At 26.5% G+C, this 22,159-nt stretch overlaps 1 protein-coding gene across 1 annotated transcript in view; it reads left to right on the top strand.

Annotated features, from left to right (window-relative positions):
• The window catches only part of LOC101237540 (ATP-dependent DNA helicase Q5), a 91,705-nt gene that overhangs the window by 16,573 nt on the left and 52,973 nt on the right, over positions 1 to 22,159 (top strand). The window contains exons 2-9 of the mRNA XM_065813812.1: positions 1,126 to 1,684; positions 4,449 to 4,536; positions 5,278 to 5,380; positions 5,661 to 5,772; positions 12,311 to 12,418; positions 13,489 to 13,549; positions 20,902 to 20,966; positions 21,049 to 21,097. Of these exons, the coding sequence (XP_065669884.1) occupies positions 1,126 to 1,684; positions 4,449 to 4,536; positions 5,278 to 5,380; positions 5,661 to 5,772; positions 12,311 to 12,418; positions 13,489 to 13,549; positions 20,902 to 20,966; positions 21,049 to 21,097 (1,145 nt within the window). The remainder of the gene's footprint in view (positions 1 to 1,125; positions 1,685 to 4,448; positions 4,537 to 5,277; positions 5,381 to 5,660; positions 5,773 to 12,310; positions 12,419 to 13,488; positions 13,550 to 20,901; positions 20,967 to 21,048; positions 21,098 to 22,159) is intronic.

Here is a 22,159-nt window from a genome sequence, read left to right on the forward strand (position 1 = left end):
TATATATATATATATATATATATATATATATATATAATATGAAAATGGAATTTATCAGAAATCATTTTATTATATTTTCTGATAAGTTTATTTCGAACTCAGAACCTCTCGCTTCATAAGCGAGAGGTTCTGAGTTCGATTCCCACCACGGCCCACGCTCAACTTGTTTCTCCGCGCAGCGGCCTTGTTTGTCAAGCTTCGTGTTTCGGAATTATAGAGTTGGGAGAGGGTTATAACAACAATTAGCCTCCTCATCTGTATTGGCTTTCTTGGCCTTGTGAGGTAAATTACAAAAAAAAAAAAAAAAAAAATATACTTATATATATTTATATATCAGAAATTATATTAATATGATTTCTGATAAATTCCACTTTAATTTTACCTATTGCTCTCACTTTTTTAATTTTTAATTTATTTCAATTTTGAAGTCTTTATTTATTTTTCTTGTAGTTTACTTGGATTATGAAAGTTTTAAAAAGTTTATTGTAATAAAGTTATAATTACAATATAAACTTAATTTTTTCAGAATTAAACTCAATATAATATAAACTCAATATAATATAAACTCAATATATATATATATATATATATATATATATATATATATATATATATATATATATATACATATACACACTCAGAATATAAACTCAATATAATATAAACTCAATATAAACTCAATTTTTTCAGAGTTTCTGGTACTGTAAATATCATCAAGTACCTATTTTCTTTTGTAAAAAATTTACTGAAAATAACTGTTTTTACAGATTTGATAAATGATATTAGACAATAGGATCCACTGTATAGTTAATCAGATCTTTAATGAGAACTGTATAGTTTTAATTTGTTTATGATGTTCAATAAATTCAATTTGTTTATGATGTTACAATAATTGTGATATGTTTAAAATGTTTATTGATTATCAGTGTCTTAACACTAGCTTAATGTAATAAAACAAAAATAGATTTGTACGTTATACAATTAAAAAAACTGACCTAGATCTGCCAAATAAACATTTAAATGAATAGATCTGCTCAAAACTCTCTTAAAGATTATGAATCTGTAAAACATTCTAGTTTCTACAAGGTAAATAAAGTTGTATTTTGTAATATTTTTTGTTTTTAGGTGAAAAAGATGTATTTGTATGCTTTCCTACTGGATCAGGAAAATCATTGTGCTATCAGTTGCCAGCAGTTCTAAATAAAAAAGTTAATCTTGTGTTTTCACCCCTTCTTGCTCTCATAAATGATCAACTGAGATCTTTAGAAGAGCTTGGCATAGATGCAAAAACATTAAATTCCCAAGTAGCTCCACGTGCAAAAGACATTATACTGAATGATCTAAAATGTAAAAATCCAAAAATAAAACTTCTTTATGTTACACCAGAACTGGCAAGTACATCTAATTTTTATGAGATTTTGTGTTCACTGAGGAGAAGAAATAAATTAGGTTTTTTTGCAGTAGATGAAGCCCACTGTGTTTCGCAGTGGGGTCATGATTTTCGACCAAGTTACTTAAAATTAGGTAGATTAAGGCGAGATTTTCCAGAATCACAATGGATTGCATTGACAGCTACAGCAACAAAAAAAGTAAAGGAAGATATTATAAAATCTTTGTGTCTTGTACCTCCTGTTGCTATTTTCCGCACAAATAGTTTCAGATCAAATTTATTCTATGATGTCAGGTTTGAATATCTTTTTTTATTTACTTTTTTTTTTGTGAGAAATTTGTTAAAACAAAAACCTAGCTCATAAACAAGTGCATATTTAAAACAAAATAAATCATAAAAAAATATAGTTTATTTAATTGCTTAGTATTTTTTTTTAAACAAATATTTAGATTTCTTAATATATAATTACTTTTTAAATAATGTTCTTATTTCACTTTCATTTTAGGGTTTTAGCTTTAAATAAAGCTAATACTTATTTATATATAAGCTAATACTTATTTATATAGTCTTATTTATCTTTATCCTACCTGAAAGGTTGGTTCAAACAAAAAAGTATTTTTAATGACTAGATTTTTGAAATCTTTTTGATGGAGAATGATGTTAATTAAATATGATCTTTATCAAAGAAGATGATCACATTCATCTTTTTAAAATTATTACTGTGTGAAAATAGTATTAGGTATTCAGGTTTTAAAAAACTAGCTGACAAGTTTAGATGACTTTCACTGAAACTAAAATAAATAAATGCTAAGGTTATCTGAAAAATAGTAGAAGAAAAAGATCATGTAGCAAAATTTTTAATAATACAAAGAAATTTATATTGCCTACAAATTTATGTAAATGTTAAATCATTCTTTGATCACAGACAAAAAATATTTTATAAAAATTTTAGGAATAATAATCATTTTACATATAAATTATTATATTAGATTTTTATTTTAAGATTATTATATTTCAGATTTTATTGCGTAAACTTTTTAATAACTAAAAAAATGCTCAAGTTCATTTTTTTAATAATTTTTCATGTGAAAAAATGATCATTATTTATGAGGTTTTTTTGTATAATTTTTATCTCTTTTGAGACCCACATTGAAATTTTTTTGACAATGTATAGGACTATTTTGGACCTCTCCATATATTTAAGAAATTAAAAAAAAAATTTTTTTAGTGATGCTGCTTGGCCTTATTTTAATTTTTTATATAGAATGCTTTAAAAAAATGTGAAAAGACTTTCGAAAATATTTTATTTTAACTGCCCCTAATGTGTATTTAGAAACCATTGGCAGAGGTATAGGAACTGTAAGCATTTTTGGTATTTTGCTATCACATGCCAAGACAAGACATAAATAAACAGAAAATAACTTTATAGTTAATTAAACTTATCAAAACAAATTATTTATTGAGGTATAACCAAAAAATATGTTTGTCTTCATTATATTTCTAGTTGTGAGGTAAGTATTAACCTTACAAATCGTAATAGTTTTTTCGTAATCGTAATAAGTATCTGCAGCAGCCAGCACAGGTTGACAAAAGAGATCCGATCTTGCTCCACAACAATTTCTCATTTCCTTTGCACATCTCAAGAATCACCGTTCGAAAATTAGAAGGATTGAGTGTTGAAGTTCTTCCCCACCCACTATACTCCCCAGACCTCTCACCAACCGCCTACCAACTACCGCCTTTTCAAGCACTTCAATAACTTTCACCTGTAGAACCTATACCAATCAAAACCTAGCAAAAACACCTTTTATCAACTTCCGAGCACCCAATTTTTATCCTAACATAATTAATCGACTTGTGTTACATTGGGAATAATGCACTGGTTAAAATAACACCTATTTTGATTAAATTTAATAAATATTCACTGAGATATTATAGTTTAAAGTAGCCTCATTAAAATGAACAAAACTTTTGAAACCTAATATTTTATAAATAGCACTTTAACACTATTAATAACAATTTATGTTTTTTTTGTTTTTTTTGTTTTTTTTAATCTTCACTTCCAACAAAGCTGCAAGCAACTACTAATTAGAGTTAAAACTACTGGAAGAGAAAAGATGAAGATTGTAGAGCAAGATAACGATTGACAGATGACTTAAAGTTTTGCAAATTATATGAATCAGGAAAGCAAGATGAAGGAAGGGAATTCCAAAGAACTGATGTTCGAGGAAAAAAACTAGACGAATAAGAGTTTTTGGAGCACTTAGGAACAGTCACACAAAAAAGCAAATGAAGTGACATTTGCAATGTCACTTCATTTATGTACATTTTTGGCAACAAAAGACAGCATTATAACATTTGATGTTAAATTGATGATGTTTTAAGTTGATGAAGTTTGTTGTTATTATTTTGATTAAAATGTTTTGTTATGGAAAATTCGTTAAACTTATTTTCCAAAGTGTTTTAAGATATGAACTTAACTTGTCTTGACACTTGGTGATTCATTTAAATAGCTATAAAACATTTGTAAAGTACATTCAATGCAAGAACTTTTTTTCATGACACCAATAAAGTGATGTTTTTGGCTTCACCAAAACTGAATAAAGTGCTTAATGGTACTAGAGTAATGTAACTTTAAGGTTGTCTGGCAATACAGTATTAGTTCTTGCAGATTACAGCTAAAATTTATTAAAAAAATACTATTCAAAATACTATTCTGGGCAGGGTGACATAAAAATAGTAATAAATAAGTCTTTAATAACAAAACCATAATTTTTATTGTGATTACTATACCATAAAGTTCAAAAAGCATTTAATGTAGTTTAAAACTGCATTGATAAAAAAAAAAAAAAATTAATAAACGAAATATTAACAAATAAATTAAAGTTAGGCATACACGCGGTTCAAACAATGATAAACAAATGGTCAAGCTTTTTTTTTATTTATATATATTTATATTTCTTTATATATATATTTCTTTTTTATTTCACTTTTTTTTTTGGTATAATAATTGTGGTCTCTCATCAGTTTAATAAGCAATTTATTTAAAAATTATTAGGTTTAAAGATTTCTTAGATAACCCTATTGATGACTTATATAACTTTCTTGAAGGCTGTCTTAAATTGAAAGATAATATTCCATTAAAGGTATAGTTTCTTTCATTTTTTATTTTATTTTATTATTTTCACAATTTTTCTTTTTAACAATGAAGTATTACCTGAATAGTCTAAGTTGGCACACGTGCCTCAAAAGAATTTGCAAACACTTACATGGAACACTTTATTTTTCAATGTTTATTTATTATATATATAAAAAAAATTAAAAATATTTGGTACACTTATGTCAGTTGACACAGGTTTTTGTAAATAATTTGAAAATGTTTTGCTAGTTTGGACAAAAATATTTGAAAGTTCTCTCTCTAATGTCAGATTGCACTTTAGAAGATTCATACTCATTAAAGTTTTTGGCAACTGTTTTGCACTTATGCAGGTTTAAGCTTATACTAGTTTACACTCAAAGTTGGAACTTACTCAAATATGCAGTTACTAAATTCGCAGTTATTGGCCCAAATAAAAAAAAAACAGCATTTTTCGTTGTTTTATTTTATTTTTAAATTTGAATTGTATATATATATTTTTTTTTTTTAAGATTATTCACCTCCCCAAGGCCCGAGGGCGACCACTACAGTCGAGGAGGCTACTATTTTTTTTAGTTGTTATTTGTGGTGCAACCCTCTCTCAACTCTTAAACTCCGAAACACGAAACTTGCCGAGCAAGGTCGCTGCGCGGAGAAACTAAGTTGAGCGCGGTACTTCCAGGGACGTGGTGGGAATATAATGATCAATATCTCTAAAATTGTTGATAGAGTCTTTACTTTTAATTTAAAGGAAAGAGGTTGTGGAATTATTTACTGTCGCACTAGAGAAGAATGCCACAATATTGCTGAGAAAATTACTAAAAAAGGTCTTTTGGCTAAAGCTTATCATTCTGGTAAGGTATAGTTTTATTGTTTGAATGTATTGTTCATATTTGGTGTTTTATTTTTGATCTATTTCTGAATTATATTTAAATTATATTTAAATAAATAATAAAAGTTTAATTGATCTTGGCAACAGAAGGATCAATTGTTGTTACAAAATTTTTCAAAACTATATAACATTTTTAAAAGTGTTACACTTTTAAACACCTTAAACACATGATTGTACCATGATTCATTTAGTCATATATGGTAAATTACATAAGAAAACAACAAAATAACAAACTTTTTTAGCATTAACAAAAGATAAAAAATTAGAGGTTCAAAATCAGTGGATGGATGGCTTTGTACCAATCATCTGTGCAACAATTAGTTTTGGAATGGGTGTTGATAAACATAGTGTAAGGTATGTCAGATTAGGTGAGTGTTAATAAGCAACTTGACAAGTATTCTTTCAAATGTGTTCAAATTGTATTTTTTTAATCTTTTATATCCAATCTAGAATTTAAGATAAAATATTATAATTTATGATAAAATATTATAAATTATGATAAAATATTATAATTTATAATATAATATTTCATGTTTTCTAAATTTTGTTTTAATTAGTTTACTTCAAACAATTTTTAAAACAATAATAGTTAAAACTTTATTAAATCAAAACAATCTAAAATGTATATGTAATAAACGTTTAAAATTAGAATTAAAAAAAATATCTTGTGCATTAAATTTTTTTATTTCTCATTGGCTTTAAGTTTTCATTTAGCATGGTCAAAATAGAACTTTCAATTTACAATAATTCACATAGAGCTAAAAGTTGGTACAAACCTTGGGAACATTATTGCAAATAAAGTAATAAAAGTCCCCACCAATCCCACATCTGCAAAAAATGTTATTCAAGGTCAAAAGTTAAAAAAAAAAAGTTTTTTCATATTTTTCAGGTAAATGGTAAGTTTTATAAAAGTAGATCAAGCAAAAATTTTAGATCATGAAATTATCTATAATAGTTGTACCAGAATTATGTTAATCAAAACCTCTAACAGTAAGAAACCTATAGATAAATCTTTGATAAACAATACAATTCATTTACTTTTCTAATTGTAGCATATCCTGCAAATGCAAGTGTGCGGACTTAGCATATGATAAATGTCGTGGAAATGCGTGGAAATAAGGAAGTATTTTCTATAATGCTGTTCAAATGAAATTGCCAATCTTCCACCTTTTATAAACTCCTTTGCAATCAACACCATATTAAAGTATTTATGCTTGACATATTTCATTATCATCACCACTTTTGATATCATTGTATGAAATTATGTTATTTATTCCTAATATCTTCTTGTGTTAGTTTTAAACTAAGAAGCATAAGACGTTTTGAACCGAACCATCAATGAAAAAAAAACTGAAGGACACAATTGTAATTTCAATTTAAAAGATCTAGGTCTAAAAGCAGTAATAATACTGTGGCTGATACTTGTACACACTGATTTTAAATGTGCTAATTTAGATCATTAATTTCATAGTCATAAGAAATAGATAGTCTTGAAGCACCGGCCGTTTCTATTGTTTTGCCGTTTTAACTTGAAATTTGATATTCAGTCCGTATACCCTGCACAACTTTAAAAAATGAGCAGTGAAATATAGAAAGAAAGCTTGATGATTTGTATATGGTTTTTACTTATAGAATTTTCGACTAGGAAATTGTACAATATCTAGATGTATTACTATTTGTTATTATGTATTATTATATAATTACTATTTGGTGTTATGTATTACATTAGTATGTTTGGTAGCTGTAAAGTTTGCAAAGCGAAATATGGCTTAAAAAGGCCCAAAACTTCGAAACACAAAGTAATCAACTCAATTAGCAAAGAAAAAAGTTCATAACATTTAGTCATCTTGATCTTAGAAATATTGTTGAAGAGTCTGCTTGTAAATTGTAAAATCATTTATGTTTGTTTGACAAAATTAAATGAGTTAAATTTGTAAAGCAGAGCTTTAGTTTTAGTTCTGAAGATTCTATTTCTCATTTACAAATTTGTTCACAAGAGTAAGAAGCTTTTCTTATGCTAGAGATATTCTTAAGAAATATCAGATCAACAAGTGAAAAGCATGAAAATCTTTAATAAGATAAGCTATGTGCAGCAATGTAGTTTCATATATAATTGTGTGTTTTATATATAATTATATATAAGGGTGGCAGGATACCATCCTGTTATTTTTTTTATAGTATAAACCGTCCTGCCACTTTTTATAAATCTCCTAATATAATTATGATTATGCGAAATTTTTAATTTACTGAAAACCATCCTGTTACTTTTTTTCATCTACTTTGAGCACTATATGTATATACATATATATATATATATATATATATATGTATATGTATATGTATATGTGTATATATATATATATATATATACATATATATATATATATATATATATCTATATATATATCTATTTGTCTATATATATATATATATATATATATATATATATATATATATATATATATGTATATATATATATATATATTAGGTCTATGGAAAAGTTCTGTTCGTTTCTATAAAAAAATTTTTTTGACTCGTTAGCACACGTTTGTTTAGCGCATGTTTGGCTCAAAGTTATTTTACGTTTGTCTCTATTATAAATTGATAGTGTAAACATGGCTACTGATAAAGTTCATTTATGTCACTGTATTATATACAAATTTCAGCAAGGAAGAAATACTACTGAAGCATGTAGAAATTTATTGAAAATGTTCGAGGAAGGTACTATTTCTGATAGGACATGTAGAAGATGGTTCCAAAATTTTTAAACTGGTGATTTCTAATCAATCACATTCTGGGTGTCCATCTTTGATTAACAATGGCGTTATTAAGAACATGTTGGAACAAGATCCTTTTCTGACAACATCCAAGATTGCAGAAACATATAAATCAGCTCAGCAAACTACTTTTGGACCATATTTGAAGGATAGGATTTGTATGAAAATATTCAGGATGGGTGTCACATGAATTAAATCAGAAGATATTGGATTATCATGTCGTCATATGCACATCTCTATATGCTCTGAACTGGTTGGGCACGAGAAATGGATTACTTACAAAAACATTGTATAAAAAAGGGCATATTGTGAACCCAGAAAACCTAGCTCTTTCACATCTAAACCACATTTCACTCTGAGTAAGAGAAGAGTCCCTTCAACTGTTTGTGAATCATATCACAAATCAGTATAAACAGATCATAAAAAAATCTGCATGTTGATTCATAGACAGATCTCAAGAAGTAAAGATTGGTAGTTCTTTATCTGATCTGATTCAAATCGTTAGTGGTGTACCTTAGGGTAGTGTGCTAGGACCAACTCTGTTCTTATTATTTATTAATGACTTATCATCTGTAGTAAACATTCTCGAATGTGCAATAAAACTTTTTGCTGATGATTTTAAGTTATGCAGTTCGTATCGTGACATGAATCATAGCCACAAATCAACTTTTGATAGAAAAATTATTTGGTCAGATACTTGGCAATTGCCAATTGTCAGCAAGAAATGTTTTGCACACAGATTAGCACTTACTCCAATGCATAGTATTAGTTTTAATTACAAGTTAGGTGGTTGTATTTTAGATTGGTCATCTAACCCAAAGGATCTTGGAGTAACTATGGACTCCTGCCAAAGCTAAAAAAACACATTGCCAGAATCATTCATGTAGCAAATACTAGAGCATACCTAATCTTAAAATGTTTTAAAATTGCAAATTCTAGTATATTAGTACGTCATTTACCACTTATATAAGACCAATTATTGAATGTTGCTCTCCAGTTTGGTCGCCACACCAAACTATGTTAATAAAGTCTATTGAAAATATTCAAAAAAAGTTTTTTGAGATTACCAATAATAAATATACCCGTGGTCATACTTATAAGATTTGCAAACAACGATGTCAACTCGACATTCGCAAATATTATTTTTCTCAACGAGTTATAAATATCTGGAATAATCTGACATCAGAAGCTGTAAGCGCAGATAACATTTGTATGTTTAAAAATAAATAAAATTGTGCAATTTTGAAAAACACTGCTTCTATAAAGTAGAAAAATGAATGAAATCTTGAATGTTTGTATTATAAACTATATTTATTTAATATGGACATTGTTTTTATACTTATTTAGGGGGCATATTGTTAGTGTCCATTTATTGGATCTGTATGTCCTTTAGAGCATGTAGTTTTAAAACTTGTTCTAATAAATCTTTATCTATCTATTGTTTCCAAAGACTAATAACTGACAATAGTTGCTGTGATAAAGTTCAATGTTATATACAAATCGTGTCATGATTTATTTCAAATATAAATCATGACACGATTTATATGTTTTGAAACAGGTGATTCACATGATTGAAACATACATCATGAAACACATGATTCGTGTGTTTCATGTAACATCCATCCATACACATAAGTAGTAAACTATAATGAATCTTCTACAAAAATTTCAAATTTTGGAATGACTTCTTCTAATAACTTGAATAAGGTATAACATAAATTATCAAAAAATTCTCTTCCATAACTTCCTTAACTTATTTAATGAAGAAAAATGAATAAGATGTTTTTGAAGTCCACAAAGATTCTATAGCAATAAGACTTTATTTGTGGTTGTATGAATAAAGAATTTCAAGATGTAATTGAGAATCTTCTTGCTTTAGTATGGGCGATGAGGGTTGAGAAGTATCAATTGAAGCTGATGACTCTGTACTTTTTCATGGTAAATTCAGTGATGGTAGCTCCCCATTTTTCAACTTATTTTATTTCATAACAAAACAAACTTGCTCCGGAGAAAAGTGAAGCTCACATATTTAAAGTTTTTTATGTTCAAAATTGCTTATTTTCTTTCAAAGAATATCATCAACAACTCGATCTTTTGTGATAATATTAATCAAGACTGAAACCCATTTTTTGGTAAAACCATCTGTTTCTTTTTAAAGAAAGAACTTTAAAGAAAGCAACTCCAGTATATTTTCTAGAGGCAGAACATCCATAAATTAAACAGTTTTCAGATAGACTTTGCAATATCTGTTGAGTTTTAAAAAAAACAAAACAGTTTGTTAAAAAGAATAGTAGGATTTTTTAAAAATCGTGCAGGGTCAAAGATCTGATGATAGTAAAAATCGCATACAATAAGTTCAAACAATTAATCATTGTTCGCTTCCTGACTATCTATTCCTTATGATTATGTCTTTTTTTTTAAATTACTTGCTCCAAAAAAAAAGTCGATAACTTCGGAATATTACTGTTAATATCTTCAAATATTTGACTTGGCGAATGATAATTAGTATTTTCAAATACTAATGATTGGATGTCTTTTCAAATGATTGCTGTTGCAGCTTTTAAGATTCAAAATTTTTCTTCCTCATTATTTTGGCTTTTCTTCTCATAAAAAGCTTGGTTATAAATGTTGCGACGATTGTTTAAAAAACAAATTATAGTTAATCTCCCCGTTTTTTCAGTGATAATTTATTACCATACTTCAATTCAATCGTATCTTAATTGTACTATTATCTAAATGAGGGTTTTTACAAATATTTTTTTACTCTACTAATAAAAACTGACAACCATCACTATTTTTAATGTATGCAATTTTAATGTATTTTTTGCGTAGCATCATTTATAGAATTATCCTACGGGTGACCAATTTTACCTCCAGTGGTTGGGCTAAAGAAGGAATTATAACAACTTTTTTGGTAGTTAGCTTCAGCTGCATTTAAATCATATTCACTTTTAATGCCTGCAGTAACCTTTTTTGCGATGTCATCAGACCGACTCCCAGAAACCTTCAGAATTGATTCTTTGAATTCAAAAGTAGCAACTTTATAAATTTTATGCTGAACGTTTAACCACACAATAAGCATTATTTTTTCAAACAAAAATTAGATTCACTTATGCAAGCTCTGGTATGAGGTGGACTAATAGTGCGCCAATAGTATTCTTTCGAGTATACATTTTATTTGTCATTTCTATCAACACTAGAATCAATTAAAGTTTTCATTCCACAATCAAAAACAACTATTTCACTTGCTGTTAAAAGTTTACTATCAATAAAACATAGTTGCAGTATTTAAAATAAAAAGTATTAAACACTACAAATTATAATCAGTAGGGTTGTTATGGACTGGTTTTTGGTCTATAATAACGAAACCCAGATCCGGTTCAAGCGGATCAAGACTGTGTTTAGATTTCTTTATTGCTAATAAGAAACATTGTTCAATAGCCACTCTTATTCACTGCAAATAAACCTTCATATTAAGTCAGACCAAATATTATCTAAAACAAACAGAACGTGCTTTATTTACCATATTTGGATGAAAGAAACTTTAAGCGTCATAAAATCATGCAGATGAATTAAAATCATTTGATGAGTTAAAGTCATTAAAATGTACTTTATTGAAAATATTATACAAAAAAAAAAAAAAAAAACTAAATTAATATTCTTCAATTTCGTTTTTTCATTATATCAGATTTATAAAGACTTAATTTTAACTAAATATAGTTTTTTTAAAACAACAAAACAGTAAGTAAAACCCTCTAAAACTTTGTAATATTGTTTGTATTCCAGATCAGAGAAAAGTTGCACAAATATATTTTTTATGTCAGTTAGTCAAATACATTAGCAAAAAAATAAAAGTTTTTAACCTTTGCCCTTGAATAACTTTTTTGGCAGATGTGGAATCAGTGTGGACTTTTAATATTTTGTTTGCAATAATGTCTCCAACATCTTCACTAATTTTTAGTTCTATGAGAATTATTGTAAATCTGGCACTATTTTTTTGACTATTTTAACCAGACTAATTTACTTTTTTTTATTATTATTTTTTTATTTACTAAAAGTATTTTAAAAAACTGTAGATTTTTCAAAAAGTTAAATTTTTTTTATTTATTTTGTAGGTGTGTGGTTCATTGGAATATTCCCCAAACTTTAGAAGGGTATTACCAAGAAAGTGGGCGTGCTGGCAGAGATAAAAAGCAATCATTTTGTAGGATATATTTTGACAAGTATGCTTTAAAATCACCATGTTTTTTTAAAGTTTATTTTGAAATACTAAAATAAATAAATTTTTATTTCTAATACTTTTAATAAATTTATTTAACATGGTATGTAATACAGTGCTGATTATTGCATAACTATGTGCAAACAGAATGTACAAACAGAATGTATTAAAGATTCTTTTGGATTTATTATTTTTTATCCATAAAGTGACTAAAATCATTATTTATAAGCTGCATTCACTAATTAACTTAAATAAATTGGTTAACCAACTAATTACTATTATGTCTTTAAGACAATGTGTCCTAAAAGTAAATACACAATGTAAAATGACTTACCCAACATATAAAAGTTAAAAGAGAATGCGATATAAGTGTTTACACTAAATTGTTAGCAAATGTAAACTATTGAAAACTAAGAGCAAATCATGTTCTTGTGTAACCATTATGCAAAATCTCACATTTTTACAGCAAGTTATTAGCTTAAATAAAAGATGTAGCAATAATAAACGTGGATTTGCAAAATAACTTATAAATCTTGTTAGTTTATCATATAGACACACAGTTTTTTTTTTTGCTACTTTATGATTCAATATTCATTTTTTATTTATTATATATACTTCATTTTATATACATACCAGTTTTTGCATAAAAAGTAAAAAGTTTCAATGGAAAATTTGTGAACAAGACAAAAGTAAGAATACTTTAAATACAGTGTTTGTAGTCAGCTTTGATAACAGCAACTACAAAAAAAAAAGATATAATTTATCTACACAAAACAAAGTGAAGCCGTAGTAGTTTAAGATGAGATAAAATCAAATCTTAAATATTTGACAATACAATTACAAATATGTGTTTAAACAAATGCTTTGTCATGAGACATTTCAAGATCTGCTTGTCTTTGATTATTTTAAATTTTGACATGTTTTTTATTTACAACTACTATTTGTTGATTACAAAAATGTCATTAATAATTTTAATTTTGCATGAATTGTGAAAATATATATGTTGCATATTTATAGAATCAGTGATCCCACTGTTTAAGTTGTGTAAAATATTTACTTATAAACTTATTTTAGGCAAGATAGAGATCAAATTGCTTATCTTATTTCTAAAGAAGTTGAAAGAAAGGAAGAAAAAGTAAGTTACAACAATTGCTTAGCATATTATTTTTCACATTTTACCACACTTAGGCTGAGGGCTCGGTGAATATGTACTTCAGGATAATATCATTTTTTAATCCCTTAACTTTAAATGACCATTATATCTGCTAAGAATGTTTTTTTTTTAAAGATTTGTATCTCATGCAAAACTGTTTAAGTTTCTGAAGTTTTTTCAACAAAATATCAGTAAATAGTGTACTATTTTCTGATATTTTGCTGCAAAATAGTGTACTATTTTTATACTTTATAGTTTGTAAATTTGAAAAAAAAAATTTTTTTGTAAATTTTTCATGCAATGATTTTTAATAAAAGTAATTTTCTACTATTATTCTTACTAACTATTCATTTGTGTGGAGCAATCTTTTACCATTTTTGTAAACCAATTATATGTACACACTACATTTGTATAATAGGAGCAATCTTAACTTTTACCATTTTTGTAAACCAATTATATGTACACACTACATTTGTGTAATAGGAGCAATCTTAACTTTTACCATTTTTGTAAACCAATTATATGTACACACATGGCCTACTATATAACACGGCCGGATTTGTTGCCTTGAACGCAAAAAATTAGTGGGCCGATTTTAGGTTTTTAGCTTTTGAATCAAAACCTGAAGGTAATTCTATAAAGACATTAATAATATTTAAATAATTTGCTCTTAGCTATAATTATTACTATTACCAAAATTCTTAACCTTCAAACACTAAAACAGTTAGCTAATAATAAATCATGATTGCATTAAGCCGAATGAACTATCTATTTTAGCCATCAATTTTAATCTACAAAATCTTAGTCTTAAAATTATTGGTTCAAACAACTAAAATTAACAAAAATGTTAGTAAAACTAGCATAATTTTTAAATGTACACATTTACTGAAAGCATTTACATATATTACAAAAAGATTAATCAAGTCAAGTTTCTTTTGTTTCTCAAAAAAACAATATACATATACTATGTTGTTATGGGTTTATTCATTTGTCTTTTTTGGTTTGTCGAACTTTAAAGGCAGCAACTTCATTTTTTCTAATGTTTCCATTTTTAATTTGTTGCTCATTGTTAAAATATATGTTGGTAATAATTGTGTTTACCAAATGCCTTCCCCATTCCTCATGTTCTATAAACATAAAATCACTATCACTTGGTTGATATTTTTCTAGCGCTAGCAAGGATGCATTTTTTATATCATGGGAATACTTTAATAACATTTTCTTTACAGTGTCCAGAATTATAAACCCATTACAAATATAGTAAGCTATTTCTTTGGAAGGTTTTGTTAAACCACCACGTGAAAGAATTTCCAGATATTCTGTTGAGACTTTATTGAAACTTAATGATTTCAGACAGTTAGAACAGTTATATTTATCCCCAATCTTTTTCGTGATGTAACCAGATATATTGATTGCAACTTCGTAAGAGTCATGACAAAGCTCATTCTCTTGTATTTCATTGCTATATTTTTCCAATTTTATTAAAAGTTCATTTTTGTCAATTTTTGTATCAAGTTTAAGATTGCTCGTCCAACAATTGATATTGGCTTTAATTAAGGATTTCATGCATAATATCTTTTCAGAGCTTTGAACTTCACGTAAACTGACTAAAAATCTTCCACCGCACATTTGTCGATATTTACTGAAATGTCTTTCTAATGGATCAGTTTGAAACCTGCTAGTTAAAACATATTTATATCCTTCTGAAAATAAATCTTCAATCAGACTTGCAGTACCCTTCAGTGTTGTAATTAATGCATTAGTTGTTTGAGCAGATAAAGTATACTTATTACATCTTTGAAACTGCAAGTTTTTCCATTCATTAATCCATGTTGCAAAAACTCGAAAAAATTGTGACTTTTTGTCACCTGGAATAGCTGCATTACCAATCCTATTGTTTGTATTAAACATTACCTTTGAATTAGAAATAGTCCACCAAATATTAATAAGCCTTAGAAATCCAGCAGCTGCAGTTTCGTTTGGAAAATAGCTGATGATTGCAGCAGAGGTGGTTTCATCAAAAATATTTAAAGCTAAAGGAACACTTTGTTTGTTGTTTCCTGGATGTAAAGTTTGGGCAGACAATTTGAAAGCTTTTTTTAAGTTAGCAGGTAACAATTCATCTTTCTCATAAACATTATGCAATAAACTCCAAGAAATTTATCCAGCTTCAACATGAATAATATCATCAAACTCAATAAAATCAAAAGGTGGAAATACAAACCGTTTTGAATTTAATAAATTATTTCTAATGTTTTTCAGTAAATGAACACTGTCATATAAATTGTAAACCCGGTGTCCCATAAAAGTAAAATATATTTCATTATCTTGTTCACCAAACTTTAAACGTAGAATTTTAAATGCTGAAACATTTGTTGCATGATTGTCAGTTATTATAGCTCGTACATTAAAAGATGCTTTATATAAAGTATCTAACGTTTCTTCTATATGTGAACTAATCATAGAACCAGAAATTTGAAATTCTGGACAGGCCTTAATTACAAAGGGGATAGATTCTTTCAAGCTAACCACCATGAACACAACTATACCAGAATAGAAATTACCATCATCATCAGCACCAATTAAACTTCCTCCATGATATTGGACACCTTTTTGTAAATACATCTCATCAATTAAAACAACACAGTCAGCACTAATACTACAATTTTCCAAAAGTAATAATAATCCTGATAATGGATCAATGCCACCCTTTGAAAGTGATTTTAAATAAGACAACGAAGGAAGTGGAAACTCTTCTAATAGCAAAGTATAAGCCTGTTTTGATGTATATCTGTGCATTAGAGAAAATCTAATGATTTCATTTGTGTAGATTGGAAGTCCTTGTGGTTTATAAAGAGATAATTTATATAAATCTGATAATACACTTTTTGATACGTTCTTTGCAACTTCATGCATATAAGAAACAAAATTAACAAGCATACTGGCACTGGTCAATTTACAAACACTGCCTTCTCTAAACCATTTAGGCAATGGAACTGGGATACCTTTCATATGTAGCTTTACATGTAAGTCTTTATCAATAGTAATACTCTCAATGTTAGGAGTAACATCCCCGTCGTCGAAATAAATTCGAAGAAATAACACACGGTTATCAACTAGTTTAAATGAAAATCCTGCTGGACAAAAACTTTCATTAAGATCTATAATGCTTTTAATTGTATCATGTTTTCTAAAATCGTATGTTTCATCGAGAAAAGGATGAGAATATATACGAACTGCAGGGGGCTTACGTAAAGCTGAGGTTGATTGAATTAAAGATGGCTTTGATAGGATGTTTTGGTTGGTAATAATTGTTGGTATAGGATTTTCGCAAAAATTCAATGTTATACGTTTACCTCTTTTCAAATATTTATCTTCAAAATGATCGATACATATAACTGAGTTTTCTGTGGGGCTCCAATCAGCTCGGTTGACAAACTTAATCCAACAATTTCGAAGATCTAACTGATTGCTATCAGGAAAACTAAACACAGTTTTGTATGTTACGTGGTTGCTGTTACTGGAACATTCTTCAATCTTTCGCTTATAATTACTTCTACAACCAACAACACAACACTTTTTTGGCATTGCAAAATAAAGTATTACTTGAATTAAAAAAAGTTTAATTTAAGATTGTTAAATCGGTTCATTGTAAACTTCAAACTCGTGTTTTTTCGGCCCACTAATTTTTTGCGTTCAAGGCAACAAATCCGGCCATGTTATATAGTAGGCCATGGTACACACTACATTTGTGTAATAGGAGCAACCTTAACTTTTACCATTTTTGTAAACCAATTATATGTACACACTACATTTGAGTATAATATTTAATATAGTAAGTAATTTCTTTTGAAAAGTTTTATACATATTCCAAGGTATCCATATGTCCTAATTTTATGTTGGAGAGCGCAGCATTTTTACGTACGAAAGTGCAGCACTAAATTAAAATTTTAACTATTTTACTCTACTTCAGAAGTTAAAATTTATGTAAAATTATGTTAAATTAATAAAAATTCTGCTCATAAAGGCAATGATTGATGATATAAAACAATATTTTTATGCTGTAAAAACATTTAATTTTAAGGTTAACTTATGTTGATTTAGCAAAATTTTGTTGGATTTTTAGAACAGCTGTGCTAAATCTCATTTGCAGTTGTTTTTTCAATGAAATATTTCTTAGTTTATGAAGTTTCATATAAAGTATTTATTATTTTATAAGCATTAGTTATAATTTAAAATAAGGTATTTTAAAACAAAATCACTTGAATTATAATAAATTATTTATATATATATATATATATATATATATATATATATATATATATATATATATATATATATATATATATATATATATTTGTATATATATACATCAGAGGCGTGGTGGCCCCAGAGGCTAAGCGGGATTCCCGCATGGGCTTTTCACTTTTTCATCTAAATATGGGCCTTTTGGCAAACTTTAATTTTTTCTACATTTTAAAGAAATTCCACAATCATTTAAATATTTATATTAGCACAAATTAAATTTTATTAATCACTTGATTTCAAACTTGATTTCAACTTTGAGGGCAATTATATTAGTATTTTGCATAATAATAATATTGCTCTGAAAACAAAGCAGATGTTTTAAGTCGTATTATGATATTTTTTTCATGAGAAAAATAATGAACCCATAAACGGTTTTTAACGATCGTAATGTTGACAAAAATTTAAGAAAGTCCGCAGACCCAACATTAATAATAGCTATTATTATTGTTGGACTTAAATTATTTTAATTAAAAAGTTAACACCAAAACATTTTTCTTAAATGAATTAAATCGCAATACAATTACTATATAGTAATTGTATTGCGTTTTAATTCATTTAAGAAAAATATTTTGGTGTTAAATTTTAAATTAAGTTTTATATAAATAAGAATCGAACTCATGTTTTGCATTTTTTTAAACTTTCGAAACACATATAAACTTCTTTAATAATAAATAAAGTTTTTTTTTTTATACAGTTTATATTATTGTATGTAAATAAAGAAATCACTCCATAATATCCTGTCCTCAGACAGATTTAAAAAAGGATGATGAACTGCTAAATGAAACTACATTATAAAAACTTTTATGGTTAAACTATGTCAATAACGGCACCATTTTTAGAGTGAAATTTTAGCTGTTGTGAGTTTATCCTAAAATGTTAAAAAAAATTTAAAACACCAAATTAAACAAAAGCATAAACTAAAAAGAATTTTCTCATAAAATAAAAAGAATTTCTTAATTTTCAAGATTTTCAATATTTATTTTAGAAAAATAATTATATATAATTTAAAAAAATTTATATTATTGTACAATAAAATATATATCATTATATAGTAATAAAAAAATTAAAATCTTTGATTTTTAATTTTGCGTTAGGCTATGTTCTTCAAACAATAAAATGCTAATCGTATTTGCTTGCGGTAAAGTTGTGTTTTGAGAAAATCAAAACAAAAATGTAATCGCTGCATAGTGTTTTTACCATTTTTTATTTTGATGTATTACAAACAATATTATTAATTACAAATAGTATTATCTCAACTTGTTGGTTTGTATTAATGATTTATTAGAATAAGGTCAGTTACGAAAAAAAATATATATAATTGTTTTTCGTATGGGCCTTTACATAAAGCATATATGGTAAAATCCCGCATATATTGGCCTTTTAATAAAAATACCGCATGGGCTTTTTAGAGCCACCACGCCCCTGATATACATATACATATACACACATACACACACACACACACACACACACACACACACACACACACACACACACACACACACACACATATATATATATAATGGTTGTTAAGCATTGGTGTTCGTGGTTTTTAGTGTTTTAAGCAGTAAAAATTTGATTTTTTTTTTAAACCTTATCTGTGCAATGTTGCTGTACGGCAACGTTATCATTTTTACCTATGCATTTGTAATCTAGTAGAAATTATGTTTTTATATTTAATAATATTAATAGCTAGTTTATATTATTTTATTTTGAACATACTTTCTATATTAAAATATACGTAAATATAGACATAGAGTTTTAGAATTACAAACAGCTTCATTACTACACTTGTTTTAACTTAAGTTAATAATTTCATGCAAAAAATTGTCCTGCCCAGCAGGAAAACCATCTAAAATTGAAGAAATTATTGTGATTATTTATTTAATTAGTTTGTAAATTAAATGCTTTCTTTAGTTGGTTTATACTTATCCTAAAATTAGCCAAAGATTTTGTATATAGCATATAATACAAATTTTCAATAGGTTTCTAAAATATCTTTATTTTACCTTTGTGAGTATCGAAAGATAATTGCTAGTAATGTACCAATGAAAATGACTGATTGTGACTAATAATAGGGTTTAATGTATTTGTATAAAGGTAATATATACATACATTAAACTCTAATTAAGGTTAAGCCAATTAATTGGTATTGGCTGAGGCATTGACATTAGCTAATACCCCAAACCACTACTGGTGCATATGTGCAACTTATATATGCAAATTACATACCTAATGTTTATATATTACCTTTATATACATACATTAAATCCTATTATTAGCCACAATTGGCCTTTTTCATTGGTACATCACTAATAATTGTTACAAAATCTTTGAATCATTTTGAATTATGTAACATCAGTTAAAACTTTGCCATTTATCCTATAAGTTTTGGCACTTTTTAATAATGCTTTTTTATTTAAAAAATGAAGAAATAATATTTAAAACTTGCAGATTATTCCTTAGTTTGCCATGCTTTTGTCAGACTCAAAACTTTTTTTTATTCTTCAGACTAACAGCTTTTATTTATAGTTGCTAAAAATTTAACAGTTCAAATAGGATAATATTTGATAAAATTGTTGCGCTTGTAACTTAAGTTAAAAATGGAACACGCCATATATATATATATATATATATATATATATATATATATATATATATATATATATATATATATATATATATATATATATATATATATATATATATAGCTATTTTAGTACTTATTTCCATTTGGCACCATGATAGCGTGATAATTTTCTTCTTTAATTAATATTGTTATGTTTCTTAGTGCCTGCATTGATTTTAACAATACTTTTATAAATAAATAAAAATATTTTCAAGAACTAGTATAGTAATTATTTATAAAAAATCAGAAATTTTTATTATACTTACTATTTATTACTTTTACTTTCTAACAATAGAATAGAGTAAAAAACTTACCAATTTATTTAAGCTTTATTAATGGTAAATAATATTTTTTTATTCTAAATAATATTAGTTATAACATTTTTTTATAAAAACAGGGAATCAAAAGAGAAAATGAAATGTTAAATTTCGAAACAATGGTAAACTATGTTCAAAGCATAAGGTAACCAATCATTTTTGTTTTTAATTTTGGAACAAGTTCTATAAGGAAGCAAACACATCCTTTTTTTATTTGTTATATCTAGTTGTAGACATGAATACATTGCAAAATATTTTGGTGATGATATACCACAGGTAGGAGGTGCTTAAACACTTACAATTTGTTCCAACAGGGTTCCAACAAGTTTTTTTCTATATACTTAACTTGTTTTTTACTATATACTTAATTTTTTTAATTTTTATTATATATTCAAATACATTTTTATTAAAAGTAACATTAACTCTTGTACTTTCTATAAGTTGTTTTTGAAGAAAAAAAAAAAAGTTTTGAGATGTTTTGGGTATTGGGGAGGTAAGCCTCAAGTTTTAGAGAAATGATTTGAATATATGAAATCATCAAAGATGCTATCGTTATTGGATTTGCGAGACAAAAAAAAGATAATTAGTTTTTTTATTTTCTATGGTCTCTGTTTTTATTTTATAATTAGTTAAAGATTGTATTTTGTATTATTTAGTAAGTTTGTTTTATTCTATAATCTATATGTATGTATGTATGTATGTATGTATGTATGTATGTATGTATGTATGTATGTATGTATGTATGTATGTATGTATGTATGTATGTATGTATGTATGTATGTATGTATGTATGTATGTGTGTATGTATGTATGTATGTATGTGTGTATGTATGTATGTATATCAGGCCTTGTTATGAGATTTTGTTGCAGAATGGAAAATGCTATCACAAGTAAATGTAACTTTAATTAATAATCATATTTACATTGTTAAAATTTAAATTACGTCAGTTGCATATTTTATATTATTTTATATTTAGGAAATATATATATTTTTTAAATATTTCCTAAATATTAGGGAACATTTTAAAAAAAAAAAATTTTTTTTTTTGTATTTAAATAGTAAAATAAAATATCTTCTTTAATATAATAGTTTCCTAATATTTAAAAACTAAAATAAAATATCTAAAAAAACTTTTTATTTCTTAAAACATAAAACACACAACATTATTGTCTTATGTTTGCTTTCTCACAAATTAGTTTTTTTTTAAAGGAAGTTTTTCAAGAAGTTTTTCATAAACTGTTTATGGGTGAATTTCTGAACGGTCAAAAAATGATGATAATAAAAACTATCAACAGTAAACTAGTTAATCATTTCTAGATGATGTTCATTCTATGATC

Source organism: Hydra vulgaris, chromosome 12, assembly GCF_038396675.1.
Source record: "Hydra vulgaris chromosome 12, alternate assembly HydraT2T_AEP".
In the NCBI taxonomy this organism is placed as follows: Eukaryota; Metazoa; Cnidaria; class Hydrozoa; order Anthoathecata; family Hydridae; genus Hydra; species Hydra vulgaris.